This window comes from Sciurus vulgaris (genome assembly GCF_902686455.1).
Source record: "Sciurus vulgaris genome assembly, chromosome: 6".
Taxonomy (NCBI): Eukaryota; Metazoa; Chordata; class Mammalia; order Rodentia; family Sciuridae; genus Sciurus; species Sciurus vulgaris.
In genome coordinates, this window is record NC_136466.1 from 232,497 (window position 1) to 252,442 (window position 19,946).

Here is a 19,946-nt window from a genome sequence, read left to right on the forward strand (position 1 = left end):
ACTTTGCTCTGGAAAGCCCTTCAGCCAAGAGAAACCCCCCTGGGCACAGGCAGCAAGTGCAGCAAGGTGCCAATCCAGCAGTGTGTGCATGGCTGTGTTCTCTTGTCTTGGGTCTGCCCTTTTGAATTTTTTATTTGCTTTTCTAAAATTCTATTTCCTGTTTGGGTTTTGGTTTTGGTTTTTGAGGGTTTTGTTTTGTTTGATTCTGGTGTGTTCTTGCTTGCTGTTCTCTAAACTGAACTAAACCCTTAGCCTGGAAACCTCTCCGTGACCTGAAGGACAGGTCCGTGGAGGTCTGAGACTGGGGCCGAGTGCTGAGTGACAGACCTCGACCTTGCAGCCAGTGAGTGCAGGCCTGAAGCCCCTGCAGCCCACTGGGCTCAGGGGAAGCCCTGTCTACGCCTGCAGTCCTCTAAATCCAGAACCAGCGATCCCCGCCCAGAACAGGCCATCCACACCTGGAGCCAGGTTGTCTGCGCAGCCTGGAGATGCCTGGCCTCACAGGCTCTGCTTCCCTGCCCACCCTACTTCCTCAGTGTAGCCCCAGCCTCAATTTCCTCATCTGACCCCTCCACCTCAGGACACGGATCCAGGCAGAGCCAGGGATCCAGGCAGGGCCAGGCATGGTGAGTGTTTGTGGGCAAGGCTTGAGGGTCAAAACTCTCTGTGGGCCTGACAAAAACCTCTTCCCGCCCCTGCTCCGGCCCAGGGGACCCGCCCCTCCACGCCTAAGCCAGAATCCCAACTCCTGCTCCCACCTGCTCCCACCCTGCACCGCAGGTGAGGACACAGGAGAGCTGGGGTTCCCCTAGACCCCCTTCATCTCCTCCCCACTCCGAGCCCTGCTGCGCACTCCCCCGAAAGCGCTCCCACCCCACTAGGCACAACTCCTTGCCTCTGCTGCCTGTTCTACTGACTCCCACCTTCCCCCAACAGGGAAGCTCTGGCAGCCTCAGGTCACCTCTTGCATGTCCTCCTAGGGGGGCGCCCGTGCCCTGCTGCCACCACCACCACAACCTGCAGTCGCCCTCCCCCAACTGAGGCGACCTCCTGCTCCCTTGCCCAGCACCCCGCCACCGCAAGCTCCAGCCCCTTTCCTAGCCCACCTCCCTCCGCCCAGGCAACTTTCCTCACCCCACAGCTATCTCTCTTCCCCGCTACCCCACCCCCTCCCAGGCTTACTTCCCCTCTGGGCTCCCCAATCCTGGCTAGCGAGGTCCCTGCGCTACTTCCTCCCCTTCCCTGCAAACCCTACCTGGGGCCAGTGAGGCCCCGCTTCTGTCTCCTCCCCTTCCAGCAAGCCCCGCCCCAGAACGGAGAGGCCCCGCCTCTGTCTCCCCCCTCCCTGTAAGCCCCGCCCCACAGGTCACAGGCCCCGCCCCCGCGGCCCCTGCCGCTCGCGGCCCGGTTCGCCCTGCTGACGCCACAAAGCCCTTGTGCCGCCCTCCCCGGCGCCCCCAGGCCCGGCGGTCGCCCCATGGACTCCGCCGCGCAAACCCAACCTTTCCCAGCCGAGAGTGTGCGGGCTGGGCCGGGGCGCCGGGCACAGTGCAGGGCCCTCCTCTGTGAGTACCAGCTCCTCCGAGACCACCCTCCCGCGGTGTTTGGTCACGACTCTCGGCCCACCCCGCCCTCCAGCCCCAGCCTTTCTGCTTCTGCTGGGCTGTGCTGCCGCTGGGGAGGGTCACACGTGGGACCACGGGTCAGTCTGGACGCACAGGTCCCTGGATGGAGCCCACATGGACAAAGGGACAGTAGTGTGACAGTAGTGCCCAGAGCCCTGGGGGCCGCCCCAGCCCAAACCAGACGCCCATGCTCACCTTTCCCTGCCCAGCCGTGTCCCCTAAGGGCTCGGGAGGACCTGGCGGCCGGGAGCTAACGTCACCTGCTCTGCTTACAGAGGGCTCTTTTAGAATTAACGTGGCACCCACTCCAGAACATCCGTGGACTCCAGTCCTCAGGGACTGCAGAAGAGCGGAGCAGGAGGGAGCACTGGCAACAGGTTCAGATCCGTTCTCTCTGCCCGCCCCGCAAGGCCCCTGTGAGGTAGGGAGGGGAAGGGTCTCCCCACTGTGAGTCCTGCGTGTGCAGCCTTGGAAAGGCGCCTGTGTTTCCAGGTGCCCTGTGCATTCTCAGTACCTGTGCACCAGCACACGTGCACATGCATGCATACCTGTGGGCACACGTGCTTACCTGGACCCGTGTGTTTCAGTGTGTGCATATGTATGTGTGCCCGTGCAGTGCATGCACGTTTACGTGCCTGTGCCTGTGTGGTGTGTTTGTAAATGTGCACATTATGGGGGTATTGCATGTTTGTGTGTGAGCACGTTTGCATACATGTGTATACTTTGTGTTCGTGCGTGCACATAAGCACCTGTATTTGTGTGTGTGTGTGTGCACAGGCATGTACATGCTTGTCTTTTCCATACTGCACCTTGCTCCCTAGTGAAAAAGCTGTTTTTTTTCTTCCTGAAGTTCTCCTTCCTTGTTGGACTGGGGTTTTGTTAAAGGGAAAAAAAAATTTATTCTGACAATGGTCAAAAGATGCTTTATTGGAAGCACTTGTAATGGCAGTCTTGTCCAAGGGGAGAAATGGGGCTCACCTCCAAACAGCAAAGGCAGGCAGGGATGCACTAGCTCAGGGAACAGAATCCAAGTAAGGGGAAATCTGGAGGGAAGGGGGCTTCCAGCTAAACTGACCTAGCAGGGTACCCCCTCCCAAAAGGCAGATCAGGGTTGGACACGAAAGGATGGGGATGAGGACCAGGGATCCAGGTGGGGCTACGTAGTAGGATTCTCTGTGAAGACTGGGCTGGGCAAGCTGAAGATAACCCAGGACCAGGCTGGAGGGTGGGTTGGAGGGGCCCTGTGGCATTTGGCCAAAGAAGGTCTTCGTAATTTCCAGGAGGCATTTGTGCCTGTTATTAAGGAATCTAAAGATAACAGCTGCCAGGTATGGTGGCACCTGTAATCTCAGCTATGGGGCAGGCTGAGTCAGGAGGATCTCAAGTTTGAGACCGATCTTAGCACCTTAGTTGAATCCCTCAGCAGCCTCAGAATAAAAAATAAAAAGAACTGGGGGTGGGGCTCAATGGTAAAGCGCCCCAAGTGTAGTCCCCAGACCAAAAATAAATTTTAAAACTCAATAAAATGAATCAAACAGCTGTCAACTCCCTAATTGGTTCTCCTTCCTCTTCAGGAAGAACAAGGGGAGGACAGGGGTGGGGGTCTTGCAACAGCACTTTTGCTCCTTTAGTTCCCTTAGCTCAAATAGTTCTTGTGTCACTGTTGTGTTTCGGGGTGTTGGGCTCTTGTCCCCATCTATGACGGTGACTTCGGGAAGCTGGTCGGAGCACCACGTCTGAGCCAAGCTGCTCCCCAGGGCCTCACAGAAACCCTCGCCTCCCCTCTCCAGGAGCCATGGATGCCGTGGAGCTTGCCAGGAAGCTGCAGGAGGAGGCCACGTGCTCCATCTGCCTAGACTACTTCACGGACCCTGTGATGACCACCTGTGGCCACAACTTCTGCCGCGAGTGCATCCAGACCAGCTGGGAGAAGACTAAAGGCAAGAAGGGGAGGAAGAAGCAGAAGGGCTCCTTCCCCTGCCCGGAGTGCAGGGAGGTGTCCCCCCAGAGGAACCTGCGGCCCAACCGCCTGCTCACCAAGGTGGCCGAGATGGCGCGCCAGCACCCTGGGCTCCACAAGCGGGACCTGTGCCAGGCGCACCAGGAGCCCCTCAAGCTGTTCTGCCAGGAGGACCAGATCCCCATCTGTGTGGTCTGCAGGGAGGCGCGGGAGCACCGGCTGCACAGGGTGCTGCCGGTGGAGGAGGCTGTGCAGGAGTACAAGGTGGGCAGCGGGTGGGGAGGCAGCTGGGACAGAAGCATCGTGGGTGGGGCTCCAGAGCCCTCTGGCAGCCCTGTGGGCTGACCGAGCGCGGCAGGTGTCTTCCCGCTCGTGGGGCAAAACAGGCTGGCCACACAGGCTGTGTTCATCCCCTGAACACCAGGGACAGCACCCCTGATCTGAACAAAGGGGAAATCGTGGCAGTTCAAAGGGGCCAGCCTAGACCCTCCCAGGCTGAGGGTGGCGGGAGCAGGGCCAGCTGCACCACCGCCTGCGTGGCTGACTCTGGTCCCACCTCCCACCCTGCCAGGAGACCCCTGCTTTTCTCCTGAGGCAGGGAGGGGTCTTCCACCGGCGGCTCTCCTCCCTCCTCAGGAGGAACAGGGAGGACCAGGGGGCCTGGTAACAGCACTTTTGTTCTTTAGTTCCCTTAGCTCAAATATTCCTTAGGTCACAGTCGTGTGCTGGGGTCTCGGGCTCCAAGGTGGGGAGCTGGGTGTTGTGCTCAGAGGTGTCAGGGTGTGGGCTCTGAACGTCACTGCCGGCTTGCGTGTCCTGGGGTGGTGTACTGAACTCCATGCTCTTCCCTAGGAGGGTCTTTGGAGTCAATGCAGCTCTAGAGGCCACAGTCCAGATTCTGGGCTGGGGGGGAGATGACTGACCCCAAGTTCTGTGGTCTTGTGCACTCCACAGTTGAAGTTAGAGGAGGACATGGGGTACCTTCGGGAGGAGATGAGCAAGACAGAGAAGCTGCAAGCCCAGGAGGAACAGACCTTGGCTGAATGGCAGGTGGGTGCCGGGGCAGTGGGTCTGCAGCCCTCTCCACTGTCTCCACCTCACCGTCTCCACTCTTGCCCTTGAGGTGGGCAGTGCTGTGAAAGGCTTCCTCGTCTCCATCGCAGGGGCTGCCACATGAGACAGGTCTCTTTCTGCCCCTCTGGTTTTGGCGTCTGGTCCAGGAATTAATCTGACATGAGATAGGTGAACAGGAGGGGAAGAAGCAATTTTTAATTGTGTAGACATGGGGAGGTGGAGCCTCACACAACAATGAGACTCAGATGGTGGAGCCTCTAGACCATTTGAAGCTTGTCAGAGGACATATCACAACACATTTAAAGATTTTTTTTTTAAAAAGATGGAGTTACACTATGTCAAAAAACAAATCTTGAAGCATACTGTAATTCAGGCACTCCTGGGCTCAAGCCATCCTCCTGCCTCAGCCTCCTTAGGAGCTGGAACTTCAGGCTATACCACGAGGCCCAGCTGGTTTATTCTTTTCATTTATTTCCATGGGGATGAACCCAAGTCCTCACACACACTAAGCAGTTGCCCCATTACTAAGCTTCATCCCTGGCCCTTTTTTTGATGCTACATTGCCCAAGTTCAAGGGTAGCAATCCTCCTACCTCAGCCTCCAGAGGAGCGGGAAATGCAAACATGCACTACCACCCCCTGGCTAGGTTAAAGATCTTAATTGTCTTTATCTCTGATTCTAGAATCGGGCAACTCTTTGTTCCATAAAACAGGGTAAGCATGGGCTGAACCAAGAGGTTGGTTTTAAAGTCAGAAAAGGGTTAGCAAAGCAAGGAGAATAGCACAAGAAGTGGGTCATGGCTCGAAAGTCCTTTTCCTTGCTGGGCAGGAGGAGGTCAAACAGGAAAGTACCAGACTGGTCAACACCAATTCTGCTGCCTTTTTTGATTGTTTTTGAGGGGCTGGGTTGCACCCAGGCCTTGAGCAGGTTAGGCAGGTGCTTGGCTACTTAGCTACAGCCCAGCCTCTGGTTGCTTCTGTGTAAGGATCGCCTCATGATCAGCAGCCTGTTGGGGAAGTTTGGTGCAGTCTGTGTGACCCTGGTTTCTCAGGTCTGATAAACAGCCTTGGTGCTGAGGAACCTCGGCGTGGGTGACTGCATCTGACTTTCAGCCTGCCTGTGAGGCCCAGTGCAGGAGTGGTTCCTGTGATGTGTATGCCACATGCCCGAGTGAGCCACTTGGGGGCACTTTGAACCCCTGAGCAAGAGCACATGGATGTTTGTGTGTGGTCACTGCCCTCAGTCTCAGGGGCAACCCAGCGATGGTACAAGGGCCTCTAAGTCCCTGGTTCCCCACCTCCACCTGAGTTCAGTGGGTCACTAGGGAGCCAGGAGAGATGTGCAGCCCCCAAGCAGGGCCATCCCGCCTGGGGCCACATCTCATGGCTGAGTGTGGGGGATCCTGCACCTGCAGGACAGAGTGAAGGAGCGGAGACAGCGCATCGTGGTGGAGTTTGAGAAGGTGGCCCTTTTCCTGGTGGAGGAAGAGCGGAGACTCCTCCAGGCCCTGAAGGAGGAGGAAGAGGAGACAGCGGCCAGGCTGCGGGACAGCAAGGCCTGCCTGGACCAGCAGGGCCGCTCCCTGGACCTACTGCTGCTGCAGCTGGAGGACCGAAGCCAGCGGGAGCCCCTCCGGATGCTGCAGGTGAGGCCAGCAGGGTGGACACCTGAGCCACAGGATGGGGGTGTGAGGCTGTGAGCTCAGGTCAGGTGCTGCCTGATGGGCAGAAGGTGGAGAAGAGCTGAGCCAAGAAGGGCTGTGTGGCCCAGGCCGTGGCAAGCACAGGTGGACCCTGGAGTCAGAAGTGCTGGGCTGTGTGGCCCAGGCTGTGGCAAGCACAGGTGGACCCTGGAGTCAGAAGTGCTGGGCTGTGTGGCCCAGGCCGTGGCAAGCACAGGTGGACCCTGGAGTCAGAAGTGCTGGGACCAGGACTGTCTCAGGTTCCAGGTCTCTTTGGATGTGGGATTACTTTCATAGACATAATGAGATATCACAGGGGACAGAACCCCTGTCTAGACAGGAAATGCATCTGTTTAACTAAAGGTGGTTCCGTACAGTGTTTTTAGTGCACCTTAACTTTAACTGTGACCTAGCCCATGAGGGCATGCGTGGAATGTCCCACTGTGGTGTCAGGTCAGTGCTCAGACAGTTTAAGATTTGGGAATATTTCAAATTTTGGATTAGTGATGCTTAACCTGTGCCACAGTGGCTTAAAAAATAGAAGTCTATGCTCACAGTCCTAGAGGCTGAAGTCTGGAGCCAAGGTGTGTGGGGGTGGGTTGGCGCCTCCTGAGGCCTCTCCCCTGGGCTTGCAGAGGGCCATCTGCTCTGTCGTCCTCTGGTCATCCTGTGCATGTCTGTGTTATGGCCTCTTATGAGGACACCAGTCACATTGGATCGGGGCCACCCCAATGAACTGTCTCCAAATACAGATGACCCTGTTACAATGGTTCAGACTGATGTTTCCATCTTATGGTGGTGCAAAAGCAACTGCATTTGGCAGAAATGGAGCTTTGAATTTCGAATCTGGGTCTTTCTTGGGGCCAGCAACATCATGCTTTTGTGAGCCGCAACTCCATCAGCCCCAAGAGGCCAAGAGTGAGTCAGGACAGTCTACAGCAATTTGCATTGCTCAGCTGGGGTGCTGGTGGGTCAGGTGTGCTAACTGCATTCTCCTCTTATGGAATCTTCAACTTTTAATGGGTTTATCAGGCCATGGCCCCACTGTCAGTCCAGGATCATTCTGAGGTCCTGGGGGCTAGGACTTCAACTCATGAAATGTGGGTAGAGCCCAGTTCATCCCTCACCAGGCTCCAACCCAAGAGAATGACCCAGGGAGTGGTCTGGGGCCCTTGGCATCCATGTGGGCAACTGGGGCAGGGACTCACTGTTGCCCTGGGGAAAGGCACACTGACTGGCTTGCACTGGGACCAGCACGAGCACAGGGCTGTGGGCACGCACTGTGTGCTGTGGCACAGTAGGTGATGTGTGCTGTACGTGAGTAACTGGCTGGCCAAGCACATGGAGTGACTGGACTCTATGGCAAAAATGTCTCACTACAGGCCATGAGACACATGCATATGCACATTCACAGACATGAAGCCAGGATCATGCTGGGCGACTCCATGGTGCTGTCTAGGAGGCCCCAGCAGCATCTGCATGAGATTCCCATGCCGAGTTAGGATGATGTTCTGGAAACTAAATATATGTGTCTTAGTTTGTTTCCTCCTGCCGTTATAGAATACCTGAGACTGGGAAATTTATACAGAAAGAGGTCTGTTTTGGCTCACGGTTCTAGTAATCTAAGGGCATGGTCCTGGCTCAGCTTCTGGCGAGGGCCTCATGGTGCAAGGTGCCCAGGAGTGAAGTGGCCAGGCCCACCTCACGACGCATGCTCACCCCTCGTGACCCCATGACCTACTCGCCTCTTAAAAGCTCCACCACCTCCTAACACCATGATGCAGGGAGCCGGCCGCCCCACGAGCCTTGGAGTGGATAGTGCTTGGACCTGCAGGTTCCAGAATCTGCTCTCCACCCTACCCTGCAACCAATCACACCTGCTGCCCCCACTTCTCTACATCAGGGCTGTGTCCCAGATGGGTGCCCCATCCAGACCAGGAGGGGCAACGGCAGTGGTCCCCCATGGCTCTGCATCCTGGACCCCAGGTGTCTGGCAGTGGGAGGAGGGGGTGTGTGAGGTTAGGTGAAGCAGAGGGTCTCCTTGTGGGAGAAGGAGGGAGGATGCCAAGGAGAGGGTGGAGCTTGATTTCCAGCCGAAAATGACATCCTTGGTCTGTCCCAAAGAAGTGACCAAAGTGGCATCACGGTGACAGGAGGGCAGGCACAGCTGCAGCCGCCCACCCCGGCTCTCCTCCTTGTTGTCTGCAGGACATGAAGGATGCCCTGGCCAGGTATGCAGTGTGGTGCAGTGCAGGTGGTGGCAGAGGTGGGCAAGGGAGGCCTTCTGGTAGGCTCAGAGGGGACAGCGAGTCTGTGTTCACTGGAGGAAGAACAACCTGAGCATGCAGTACCCCGAGATGGCCCTACCCATGGTGCTCAAGACTGTGTGCAGGGTTCCCGGGCAGATAGAGATCCTCAAAGGTTTCCAAGGTAAGGGGGCCCGGCCTGGACCCCAACCCCAACCCCAGTCTTGCCAGCAACGCCCCACCCCACTGTAGACCGTAGGCCACAGGGCCAGAGCTGCCAACGGGGGCTTGGGCTGCACTGTGTGGTCAGGTGCAGTCCTGCCCTTCCACCCGGTCATCTTACTGGTGGTCATCTCTGGATTAAGCTTGTCCCTTTCACCCTCATTTACACACGGCCACAAGTCACATGGAGTGGGTGATGGGACTGTTAGATGGCCCAGACTCATGGCTGGACTCAGGAGGGGAGGCCTTTGGGGAGCCAGGGAGAAGCGGGGGCCACTCGGCCTCAGTCGCCAGCTGCCCCACCACACCTGGGCGAGTGCCCTCCCGCTTGACCTCCATCTGCCCACCGTCTGCAGAGGACGTACTGCCAGACCCCACCTCGGCATACCCGTACCTCCTCCTGTACGAGAGCCGGCAGAGACGCTACCTGAGCCACCTGCCAGAGAGCAGCGCACCCCAGGGCAAGGACCGGTTCATGGCCTACCCCTGTGCCGTGGGCCAGAAGAGCTTCTCCTCAGGGCGGCACTACTGGGAAGTGGGCATGAACCTCACGGGGGACGCACTCTGGGCGCTTGGCGTGTGCAGAGACAACGTGAGCCGCAAGGACAGGGTGCCCAAGTCCCCCGAAAACGGGTTCTGGGTGGTGCAGCTGTCCAAGGGGAAGAAGCCCCTGTCCACAGTGCCTCCCCCTGTCCCGGTCACGCTTGTGGAGCCGCCCAGCTACATGGGCATCTTCCTGGACTTCGAGGCTGGGGAGGTGTCCTTCTACAGTGTGAGTGACGGGTCCCACCTGCACACCTACTCAGAAGTCACCTTCCCCGGACCCCTGCAGCCGTTCTTCTGCCTGGGGGCTCCCAAATCTGGTCAGATGGTCATCTCCACAGTGACTCTGTGGGTGAAAGGGTAGGCTCCAGTGTGGGTGGGGCAGAGACCCTGTGGGCTACTGGTCTCCTCAGAAGGTGCCTTCCTGGCCTGCAGGCCACCTGCCAGGCTCCTCCCTGACTCTGAGAGTCACCACTGTGCAATTCCTCAAAGTATAGCCACGATTAAAGGGGTCAGATGTTGAGACTGCTCTGACAGATGCTTCCTGAGGGAACCATGGAAGGCAGGCCGCTTCCTCCTGTAAACACACACCGGCACAACAGCAGCCCAGCCTGTGCAGCTCTGCCTCTGGCTTCACCCCAAATTTGCTAACTGCTTGTGTCCTGGCTTCCCAGTGCCCTTCAGCTATGGGGTCCTCCATGGAAAATGGGAAGGGGCGTGGATTTAGGAAGGGCTCAGCCCCTAAAAAGCCTCAGTTGACCACCCCATCCTTCTGGTCCCCTGAAGATGCACATGAGGAACAAAATCCAAAGATGATAGGATAATTTTGGGGGGGTCTCCTCTCCCCTTGGGCTAGCACCATTCCTAACACTCCCTCTCCAAGAGTCCCGCAGGCAACCCTGTCAGTCACCTGGTACTCCTGGCCTGGCGCAGGGGTGCCCTGGAACCACGCGCCTCCAGGGTGGTTCCTACTGTGAGCATATGGGTGCAGAAGGCAGAGGGTCGTGCACGACACACTCCTTCCACTCCCATCCCGACGCTCCCACGGGGACCCGCCCCGCAGGGTGCGACAACACCGTCAAGGGGTGGGCGCCCGCGTTCCCCGGTCCCCAGGGGGCGCTGCGCACCCCGCTCCAGGCTCGGGGAGCCGAGCCGCAGGGGCACCGGCCGCAGCGCCAGGTCACCCGAGGGCACGCCCCGAGTCTGTCCGGGGCGCGGGCCGCGTGACTGGCTGCCGCCAATCTGCACCCAAAGCGGGTGGTTCCCAAAAAAAAAAAAAAAAAAAAAAAGTCCGCTTCCTGTTTCCGCCGCGGTTCCGCTTCCTGCCGACGGCCGGAGCCCCACAGCCCCAGCGGCGCGGCGCCCCGGCCCAGGCCGCCCGACGCGGCGGAGAGCGCGCCATGGCCGCCCCCGACCTGTCCACCAACCTCCAAGAGGAGGCCACCTGCGCCATCTGCCTCGACTACTTCACCGACCCGGTGATGACCGACTGTGGCCACAACTTCTGCCGCGAGTGCATCCGGCGCTGCTGGGGCCAGCCCGAAGGCCCGTACGCCTGCCCCGAGTGCCGCGAGCTGTCTCCGCAGAGGAACCTGCGGCCCAACCGCCCGCTGGCCAAGATGGCCGAGATGGCGCGGCGCCTGCACCCGCCGTCGCCCGTCCCGCAGGGCGTGTGCGCCGCGCACCGCGAGCCGCTGGCCGCCTTCTGCAGCGACGAGCTGCGCCTGCTGTGCGCGGCCTGCGAGCGCTCGGGGGAGCACTGGGCGCACCGCGTGCGCCCGCTGCAGGACGCGGCCGACGACCTCAAAGTGCGTTCCTGGTGCGAGGAGGGGCACGGCGTGGCGGGCCTGCGGGCGGGAGCGCGGCCCGCTCTGGGGCGGGGCAGCTCGGGGCACAGCCTGTCCTGGCGGAGGAGAGCACTGTTGCCGGGGCTCGGAGCGCATCGCGGCTGGGGGATTGCGGGAGGCGGGGCGGGGGTGGCAGTCGGGACCGCTAGGCGGCACAGCTCATCCCGGTCCTTGGAGGAGTTGGAGCGACAGAGTTGCCCTGGGGTGGGGAACTCAGGCGGCCGCTGTTCAGTGGCTGTGCGGGTAGCAGGGTTCCGGTGGCCTCGAGGAGCCTCCTGTCCTTTGCAGGCCCCTTTGTAGGAAGGAAGCACTGGGCACTAGTCCTGGGGGCTGTGTCTGTGGGATGTGGAGGTCCAGCGGAAAAGGTGGAAGGGCTCTTTGGAATGGAACAGGATAGGTGTGGTGGTCAATGGCCAGGAAAGAGGCCAGAGCAAGGGAAAGCAGAAGAGGTGGTGTCGCTGGCGGGCTCAAAGTGTGGTGGGCAAGTGCAAAGATCGCCTTGGGGCCACTGCTGATTCCTGGGGAAGATGTGGGGACAGGCTTTGCTTGCCCCCAGTCCCTCCATGACTGCCCTGGGATTTCTGGGTGGAGTACTGGGGGGCATTTTCCATCTGTCGATGGGCCTCACCCACCTTCTCTCTCCTTGCCTGTCTGCTTTAAACTGAACAAACCCATATTGAAGAGTCTCAGGGCTTCTGGCTTCCTAGGTATTGAAAAGATGGGTGGTAACTTCCTAGGTATTGAAAAGTTTTTAAAGGTTTTATGCTGCCTCCAGAGATGCTAGGCAACCCGCACCCCAAGCCCTCAGGCTTCTTGACTACATCTGCTAACAAGTCCTTCAGGTCCACCTTGACCTTAGTCAATACCCATGTCACCTTCAGGGAAGGTGTGTTGATCAAAGTAAACACCTTTATGGACTTAGGACAACACAGGCTGGAGCCACCAAGTCACTTATTTATAGAACTTGCTGTTTGGTGGTGCATAGTACTGAGAAAAAGTGGAAATGGGAAGTTGGGGCCAAGTGAAGAGCAATACAATTGTACCCATCCCAGCTCCTTTTGATGAAGCTGAAGGCACAGGAAGATGCCGAGGGCTTGGAGGAAACGCCCTGGAAGTCAGGGGTCCTCGCTGTTGCAGGCTGCCTGAACAAGCGTGGCCAGGGCAGCTCAGGTACCACAGACACATGCTGCTCCTGGTCTACAGGCTGACAGCCCAAGGTCACAGTGTGGCAGATTTCCACCCAGTAAGGGCTGCTTCTGGTCCATGGTCGCCCCGCTGTGTGTGCTCACATGGTGGAGGGGCAGGGGCTCTCTGGGGTCCCTTTATAAGGACACTGATCCCATCATGAGGCTCCTATCTCATGACCTCATCACCTCCCAAAGACCCCACCTCCTGACACCATCATCCGGGGTGAGGATTCCAGTCTCTGAATTGGGGGTCGGGGGGGGGGGCGTACACATGCAGACCACAGCATCTGACTTATCACAAAGTCTTCATGAACCAACGGGTTGTACAGAGGAGGAAGAGAGGGTGGTGGAGAGCCAGCTTGGTAGAGGGGAGGGAAGGACACTGTCCTGTTCCAGGAACCTGGACATGCAGAGTGGTCAGGGAGAAGCTGAGGTGGGGCAACCGCATTGAGAACCAGGTGTCCAGCCCCATGTGAGGACAAAGCAACTCGGCCTTGAACATTGATGGATATGGGAAAAGGGGGTCTCAGCCCGGGTGGCCAGAGGAGGATGCTGCCCACAGAATCACACCATTCTCTGGGCAGAGGTCAGTCTGCTCCCAGGAGGAACTTGGACGGGAGGTCAGGTGTGAAAGGACGTGGGTCCTGCCTGGTGCGTCCAGTGCTGGGCTGTGGTCCATGGCTCTGCCTGTCTGTCTCCCCAGGGGAAGTTGGAGAAGTCCCTGGAGCACCTGCGGAAGCAAATGGAAGATGCCCTGCTGTCCCAGGCCCAGGCAGAGGAGACCTGCGCCCTGTGGCAGGCAGGTTCTGGGCTCTGGGCTCCTGGGAGAGGGGCCAGCAGGTGCGGGCAGAGGATCCGGTGGTCAGTGCTGTGGCCTGGTCTCAGGCTTGGGTGGGTGAGGCAGGACTGACTGTAAGACAGGTAGAATGCCTTGGTTGTAGAGGAGCATCCCTCCGGGGGTCCTGGCACCCTTGGGGGTGGGAGGAGAGTCCCTAGGCTGAGTGTTTAGGGGTCAGGGATGGTGGTGTTGGGCCTTGAAGGTGGATTTGGGGCGAGGGTGGGTCCAGATGGTGGATCCTGGTGGGATCAGTTTGGGCTCTACCTGTAGCTTGAGTCCTGGCTGGCTCCAGGAGGTGGGTTTGGGACCTGGCTGGGCAGGGTGGGGACTTGATGGGATTCCAAGATGGGATTTGGGGTCTGGGCAGCCCCAAGTGGTATATTTGTGTACCATCTGCTGGGATAGTGGATTTGGGGTGCAAGCAGCCCTTGGTGTTGGATGTGAGGTGTGGGCATTCCCGGGCAGCAGGATGCAGGTGCACGTAGCCCTGGGCGGCGGTGGTCTGGCTCAGTACCCTCACTACTCTGCTTCCCCCCCCCCCCCCCCCCCCGCAGAAGATGGTGGAGAGCCAGCGGCAGAATGTGCTGAGTGAGTTTGAGCGCCTGCGTCGCCTGCTGGCAGAGGAGGAGCAGCAGCTTCTGCAGAGACTGGAGGAGGAGGAGCTGGAGGTGCTGCCACGACTGCGCGAGGGCGCCGCCCGGCTGGGCCAGCAGAGCGCGCAGCTGGCCGCACTCATCACTGAGCTGGAGGGCCGCTGCCAGCTGCCGGCGCTGGGGCTGCTGCAGGTGAGCAGTGGGGGCTTGGTGTGCGCGTGAGGCCTGGATCGTGTGGGGTGGGGTGAGCGCAGGCAGCGCGGCAGAGGCCGCTCAGGATTTGGGCTGGTCTGGGGCTAGACCACCTGTCCTGCCTGTGAGATGTTGCAGGGCCAAGCCAGGTGCCCAGCTGTTATGCCATCAAAACCAGGTGTAGAGAATAGAAAGACTGGTTTTTCCTCCCTGCGCCCAAACAGATGGCTCTCTTAGGTGTGGTCTCCCCTGGAACCTGGGAGACCAGCCTTGAGGGACTGCAGGCCCCCAGTTGTGCACTGTCAGTGCATGGTCCCTTATGTTAGTGGCCTCTGGTGACACACAGCTCCTGCTGTGATGAAAGGCTGTGTGGGGCTCATCTGTTCAGGAAGTGCCTGTGTGCGTCCCAGCACAGACACGATCCTTGTGCACGTTCTCAGCTCATCATTGGTCAGATCTGCAGACAGAGCTGGTGCACAGGAGGGACCAGGTGTGCTCAGCAAGGACACACTACTTACCTTCCGGTTTTCTCAGGCTGACGGGTGGGCTCTGCGTGGCCTGGCCAGACATGCTTGGCTCTGGAGGACGCACCTGCTCCTCCGCTGGCTGCCCTGGACCACCCGTGCCCACCTGAGCCTGGACTCCCATGGGCTCCTGTGTTCTCAGCATGTGAGCATGCTCCTCACCCGGGGCACCTGAGGTCTGCTGCCTTAGTCTGTTTTCAGTTGGTATAGCAGAGTACCTGAGATGGTGATTTATGGACGAGCTTATAAAGAGGTTTATTTTGGCTTGTGGTCTGGAGGCCGAGAGGTCCAAGGTCGGTGGCTGCGTCTGGTGAGGACCTTCCTCTGGTGTGGACTCTGCAGACACTTGAGGGTGTTTGAATCGCGACTGGTGCTCTCGACCCTTTCTTCTCCCCTGTGTTTTGGGATAGTTGGCTCTTTCCTGAACCTGGCCTTCTCTTGCTATCCCCCAAACCAGAGCACTTGGTGCACCCTTCCCCAGTCCTGGGGGCGGGTCAGGTGACCCTAAAGGGCATGACCCTCACTCTGGAACCTGCTCCTCTCCCACAGGCTCCAGGCCTCAGTCTCCCTGCTGTCAGGTAGTGGTGACGTGCTCCATGGGCATCCTGAACTGCCCTGTTCTGTGCCCAGCACTATGTGGACACAAGGGCTTGAGTCTGGGGGCTCCAGCTGCCCTGTAGGAGAGGCCTCCAAGTAACGGTGTGTTACCCACTCAGCTGCCACATGGGGTGCCTGACTGGGTGTCTTAAGTGACAGAAATGTGTTTTCTCAATCCTGGAGACTGGAAACCCAAGGTGTCAGCAGGTTTGACGTGTTAACTCATTTTCTGTTGCTGTACAAAACCTGAGGCTTATGAAGAGCTTTGATTGCTTAGTTCATGGTTTTGGAGGCTGGAAGTCCACACAGCATGACTCCGTGGGGCCCCTTGGTGTGACTCACCCCAGCAGAACGTCAGCACAGCAGGGGCAGAGGCCCTGGGCAAGCAGGAAGCCAGGGTATGGGGAGGTTCCTGCCCCAGGGTCAGCTCCCACCTCCTGGGTCCACTCCTGCCAGCCCCACACACAACCCCACCCGGGGCCCTCGGGAACACAGACCTCAGCTGCCCTGGGTCTCCGTGGTCATTCTCCTGTGTGTGTCCTGATCTTTTCTAGCAGGGACACCAGTCCCGTTGGGTTGGACCCACACTGATGACTTTGTTTTAATTTCTTTCCTCCTGAAAGTCTTTGTCAGGGCTGTACCTGGAATGTCCCCCAAAGGCACACTGTCCAAGGCTGGGCCCCGCTGGCCAGTTCAGAGGTGGGCTCCTGGGAAGTGCCTGGGTCACCAGGGCTCTGACCGCACCGTGGGTTGATGGGTTGGTGGGTTTGTAGCTACGGGATTCCAGGGAAGTGCCAGAGTGTGTGGGAGGTGGGCCTGGCTGGAGGGAGCGGGGCACTGGGGTTGTGCCTGGAAGGGCATCGCCCGTCCCAGCCCTGCCCCACCCCATCTGTCTGTCTGTCTGTGTCTCCCAGCGGCCATAGCTGACTCCTTTCCTCCACCACCCACTTCCATCATGGTGTTCTCTCACCTCAGGCCCAAAGTCATGGAGCCACCCAGAGTGGCCCAGACCTGAAACTGAGCCAGAGGTCCCTAGGTTGCTTAGTCGTCATGGCGTAAGGCACTCGCAGTCCGTTTCTCCAGGCGGCACGTTCTGAGGTCCCAGGGGTCAGGATCGCAGCATGTGGTGTGAGGGCAGAGGGCAGAGGTCTGTCCTGACGGTGCGCTCACTGCTGTCGGCCCGTGAGACCCAGGCAGGAAGAGCATCTGGGAGCACAGTGGAGTAGGACCGCGGGCCAGCGGGGGTGGACAGAGCCGCTGAGGCCGCAGGGTGAGACAGCCTTGCATAGTGTCACCTGTTCCTGGAAACCTGAACACATGCCTTGCCAGCTGGCACCGCGGACTGTCACGTGGGCCTGGCGCCCTCCTTCCTGGCTCTCTGCTCCAGGCCTCCGGACCTCTGCTGATCATCCCCAGCTTGCCCAGGGTGGGTTTCTGAGTCCACCAGTGCCGTTCCTGCTGCCCAGGACTCACGTGGCCTAGAGAGGTGTCGGGTGTTGGTACTGAGCATGTTTTTCTCCTTCCTGCAGGACATTAAGGATGCCTTGTGCAGGTACGAGCCCTTGCTTCACCCAGGGCAGGGGCAGGTGTGGGGTGGGGCCTAGCTGCTGGCCACTGTGGCAAAACGGGCTGTTCCCCACAGGGTCCAGGATGTGAAGCTGCAGCCCCCAGAGGTGGTGCCCATGGAGCTGAGGACCGTGTGCAGGGTCCCAGGGCTGGTGGAGACCCTGCGCAGGTTTCGAGGTGGGTGGTGACCCTGGCACGGGACCAGCGTGACACCAGTGGTAGGGTCTCCACACCCAGCTGTCTCCAGCTGCGGCATGCCAGCTGGGCATCCCAGGGGCCTAGCTCAGTTCTGCCCATCTCCCTGGAATTTGCAGACCCCGCGGGTTCAAGGCTCACCCACCAACATGCAGCGCACCCCTGCCTGCTGTAGGTCAGAGCCCTGCCTCACCTTAGGTAATCTGCTGCAAGGGCTCACAACCAGGGGACACTGGCCTGCCTTGCTGTTTCACTATGAGGTGCAGCGGAGAGCAGCAGATGGGAGAGATGGGGGTGCAGGTGTGGGGAGGGGGCGGACCACCCTGCTGACACCATGCAGGCTCCAGCCAGAACTTCCCCAGCCTCCTCAGGAGCCCTCCGGAGGCCCCATTCCTGGCAGGGTGGATAAGCTCGCTGGTCACATGTGACGAGCTCGGCCCCCAACCCTCTCCCCTGCCTGGAGGTCAGTCAGTGGGAGGGCCTGTACTTTGCGGCCCTCAGGTCCCAAGGCTCCCCACGGCTGTCGAGGGCCCGCCTGGGCAGGCACAGGTGCACAGCTCAGGAGTGGTGAGGGACTCCTGTGGAGCAGTTGCTCGCCCACCCAGGCGAGCACCAGGGGCCAAGGTCAAATCTGTCTCCTCCATGCCGTCTTCATCCAGGGCAGTGCTGTGCTGGGCCCTGGCTGGCCTGGAGATGGGCACTCAGAGGCCACCTGGGGCGTGGCCAGGGTGGGGGTGGCCGCCCTCCCCTCCCAGAGAGGGGTCTCTGTGTTGCTGAGGGCGTGGCTGGGTCCAGCGGAGCCCAGGGTGGAAGTTGGGCCAGAGCTCACGGACTTGGATTTGGGATTAAAAGAACGAATGTAGAAAGCAACAAGGATTTCCTGCATCATCTGATGTAGAAATGGGGACCAGTTTCTGGAACATTCTGAGTTGTGACCAGAAGTGGCTGGGTGAGTTTTTTCCAGGGAGGTCAATGGCCTCCTGGGGACAGTTGCTCCCTGCAGCTGCCATGAGGGTGGACAAACCTTGGGCAGACGGCACAGGTTGGCAGGTGGGTCTTGCCAGCAGGGCCTGAGCGGGGTGTGCTGCCTCGGAGACCACCATGCCTGGTGACCTCCGGCTTCTCTCCACAGGGGATGTGACCCTGGACCCGGACACCGCCAACCCTGAGCTGGTCCTGTCTGAGGACCGGAGGAGCGTGCAGCGGGGTGACCTGCGGCAGGCACTGCCCGACAGCCCCGAGCGCTTCGACCCCGGCCCCTGCGTGCTGGGCCAGGAGCGCTTCACCTCGGGCCGCCACTACTGGGAGGTGGAGGTGGGGGACCGCTCCAGCTGGGCCCTGGGCGTGTGCAGAGAGAACGCCAACCGCAAGGAGGAGGGCGAGCTGTCGGCCGGCAACGGCTTCTGGATCCTGGTCTTCCTGGGCAGCTACTTCACCTCCACCGAGCCGGCCTTCTCTCCGCTGCGGGAGCCTCCTCGGCGCGTGGGGATCTTTCTGGACTATGAGGCGGGACACCTCTCGTTCTACAGTGTGACCGACGGGTCCCTGCTGTTCATCTTCCCCGAGACCTCCTTCTCCGGGACGCTCAGGCCCCTGTTCTCGCCTCTGTCCAGCAGCACGACCCCTATGACCATCTGCCGGCTGAAAGGTGGGCCTGGGGACGGCCTGGCTCCCCAGTGACTGACCTCTCGGGGAGGTGCTTCACCTCTCCAGGACCCTCATCCTGGCGTCTGGGTTTCTCAGCCGTGCGGAGAACCTCAGAAGAGGGGAGCGTGTCCCCAGCAGTGTGAGGAACACACAGTGCCTTCCGAGTGCCCGCGAGCCCTGGCTCTGGGCCTCAGGTCAGTGGCCCTCCCTGTGGGCCCTCTGCAGGCCACTGGTCTCGAGTTCCAGGAGCCTGGTGAGCCCGGCCACAGGTGCAGCGGCAGCCCCAGAAGCTCCCCACACCCCACCCAGGGAAGATGCTGGGCAAGGCCTTGGGGCTTCCAGCCCCTCTCAGGTCCGGTCTCCTGAGTGGGAGGGCTGTAAGAGCCTGTCCTCACTGAGTAGGAACGTGGGGGCAGCAGACATCCCTAAGGGAGGAGCTGACCTGGGCAGGCGTCTGTGCGGAGACGCGTTTGGCTCCTGCGTGGACCTGGAACTCCGGGGGACGTTGCCTGCCTCACCCTCACGCTCCCCTGGCCTCGGTGGCCTAGCCTGGCTCTGCAGGCAGCACCTGGACCCCTCCAGGTTGCCTGGCTGCAGCCGGATGGCCGTGCCCTGTGCTCAGAATCCCTGTGAGTCTTTTGGTCAGGGCTGGGGTTCTATTCCTGCTTTATTTATTCAACAACAGTGTTTCCACTCTGAATAAACTCGGATTGCTGTTGCTGCCGCTTCTCCTGTGGATGAAGGATGGGAACCCAGCGGGCGCGGCAGGGACCGGGCTCCAGGGACCCGCACAGCCAGGACTGACCCTGGGTCCTCCCCACGCCTCTCAGGAGTGTTTGTCTGGTCATTGGTGAATGTTGGCCAAGTGCCTGTGACTGAGTCCTGGCCTTCTCCTGTCGGGGGCTCCCTGGGGCTCGGGCTGCCGTTCCTCACTCAACGGCCTTGAGCCACGTCCCAGGCAGGTACTTGGAGGTGAGTGCAGCGACAGCCTGGCTAGCCGACTCCCAGGGCAGGACGGCCACCAGGGGCCTTGGAGACGGCCAGCAACCAGGTGGGACAACCAAGCCACAGAGACGTGGGCCACGGGCTCAGGGGGAGATAACCCTGAGGCTCCTGAAGCACACAGTCAGTTCTCAATCCTGCTGCCCTTACCACTGGCCAGCAGGTTCCATAGGGGACATGAAGGCATGCCAGGGCTGGTGGCAGGGCACACCCAGCTGGGGCCAGGGCTCCATCCAGTTCAGTGGGTTTGTTCTCCACAGAGAGCAGAGTGTTGGAGACAACCCGGGTCCGACTCTTGCTGTTTTTTGCTCCTGCACTTTCTCGACCTCAGCTCCTTGGCCAGAGTCTAGGATGGTGTCCTTGTGCCGGCCCTTGTGCAGCCCTTCTCAGTTCCTGTGCAGCTGCCG

The 19,946-nt window shown here is 59.9% G+C and overlaps 2 protein-coding genes and 1 long non-coding RNA gene across 6 annotated transcripts; all 3 read left to right on the forward strand.

Moving 5' to 3' along the window:
- The first annotated feature begins 3,411 nt into the window (after positions 1-3,411).
- TRIM17 (tripartite motif containing 17) lies at positions 3,412-9,892 on the forward strand. Of its 3 annotated transcripts, XM_079143420.1 has the most exons (6): positions 3,412-3,849; positions 4,540-4,635; positions 6,074-6,304; positions 8,549-8,571; positions 8,667-8,770; positions 9,165-9,892. In XM_079143420.1, exons 1-6 carry the CDS (start codon positions 3,421-3,423, stop codon positions 9,713-9,715), a joined length of 1,434 nt encoding a protein of 477 aa, XP_078999546.1. In that variant the 5' UTR covers positions 3,412-3,420; the 3' UTR covers positions 9,716-9,892. The 3 variants fall into 3 exon arrangements, with proteins under 3 accessions (XP_078999546.1, XP_078999547.1, XP_078999548.1); XM_079143421.1 differs by lacking the exon at positions 8,667-8,770; XM_079143422.1 differs by lacking the exon at positions 8,549-8,571 and having other exon boundaries at positions 8,638-8,770.
- On the forward strand, positions 6,317-6,889 carry LOC306663078. The gene is made up of 2 exons (XR_013764339.1): positions 6,317-6,432; positions 6,542-6,889. It is a non-coding gene; the product is annotated as an uncharacterized lncRNA (long non-coding RNA).
- A 774-nt stretch (positions 9,893-10,666) lies between the features above and the next one.
- Positions 10,667-18,795, forward strand: TRIM11 (tripartite motif containing 11). 2 transcript variants are annotated; one of them, XM_079143424.1, is made up of 6 exons: positions 10,667-11,159; positions 13,089-13,184; positions 13,778-14,008; positions 16,659-16,681; positions 16,772-16,872; positions 18,023-18,795. In XM_079143424.1, the coding sequence occupies exons 1-6, from the start codon at positions 10,752-10,754 to the stop codon at positions 18,568-18,570; spliced, it is 1,407 nt and encodes a 468-aa protein (XP_078999550.1). In that variant the 5' UTR covers positions 10,667-10,751; the 3' UTR covers positions 18,571-18,795. The 2 variants fall into 2 exon arrangements, with proteins under 2 accessions (XP_078999550.1, XP_078999551.1); XM_079143425.1 differs by having other exon boundaries at positions 13,781-14,008.
- The last annotated feature ends 1,151 nt before the right edge of the window (positions 18,796-19,946 follow it).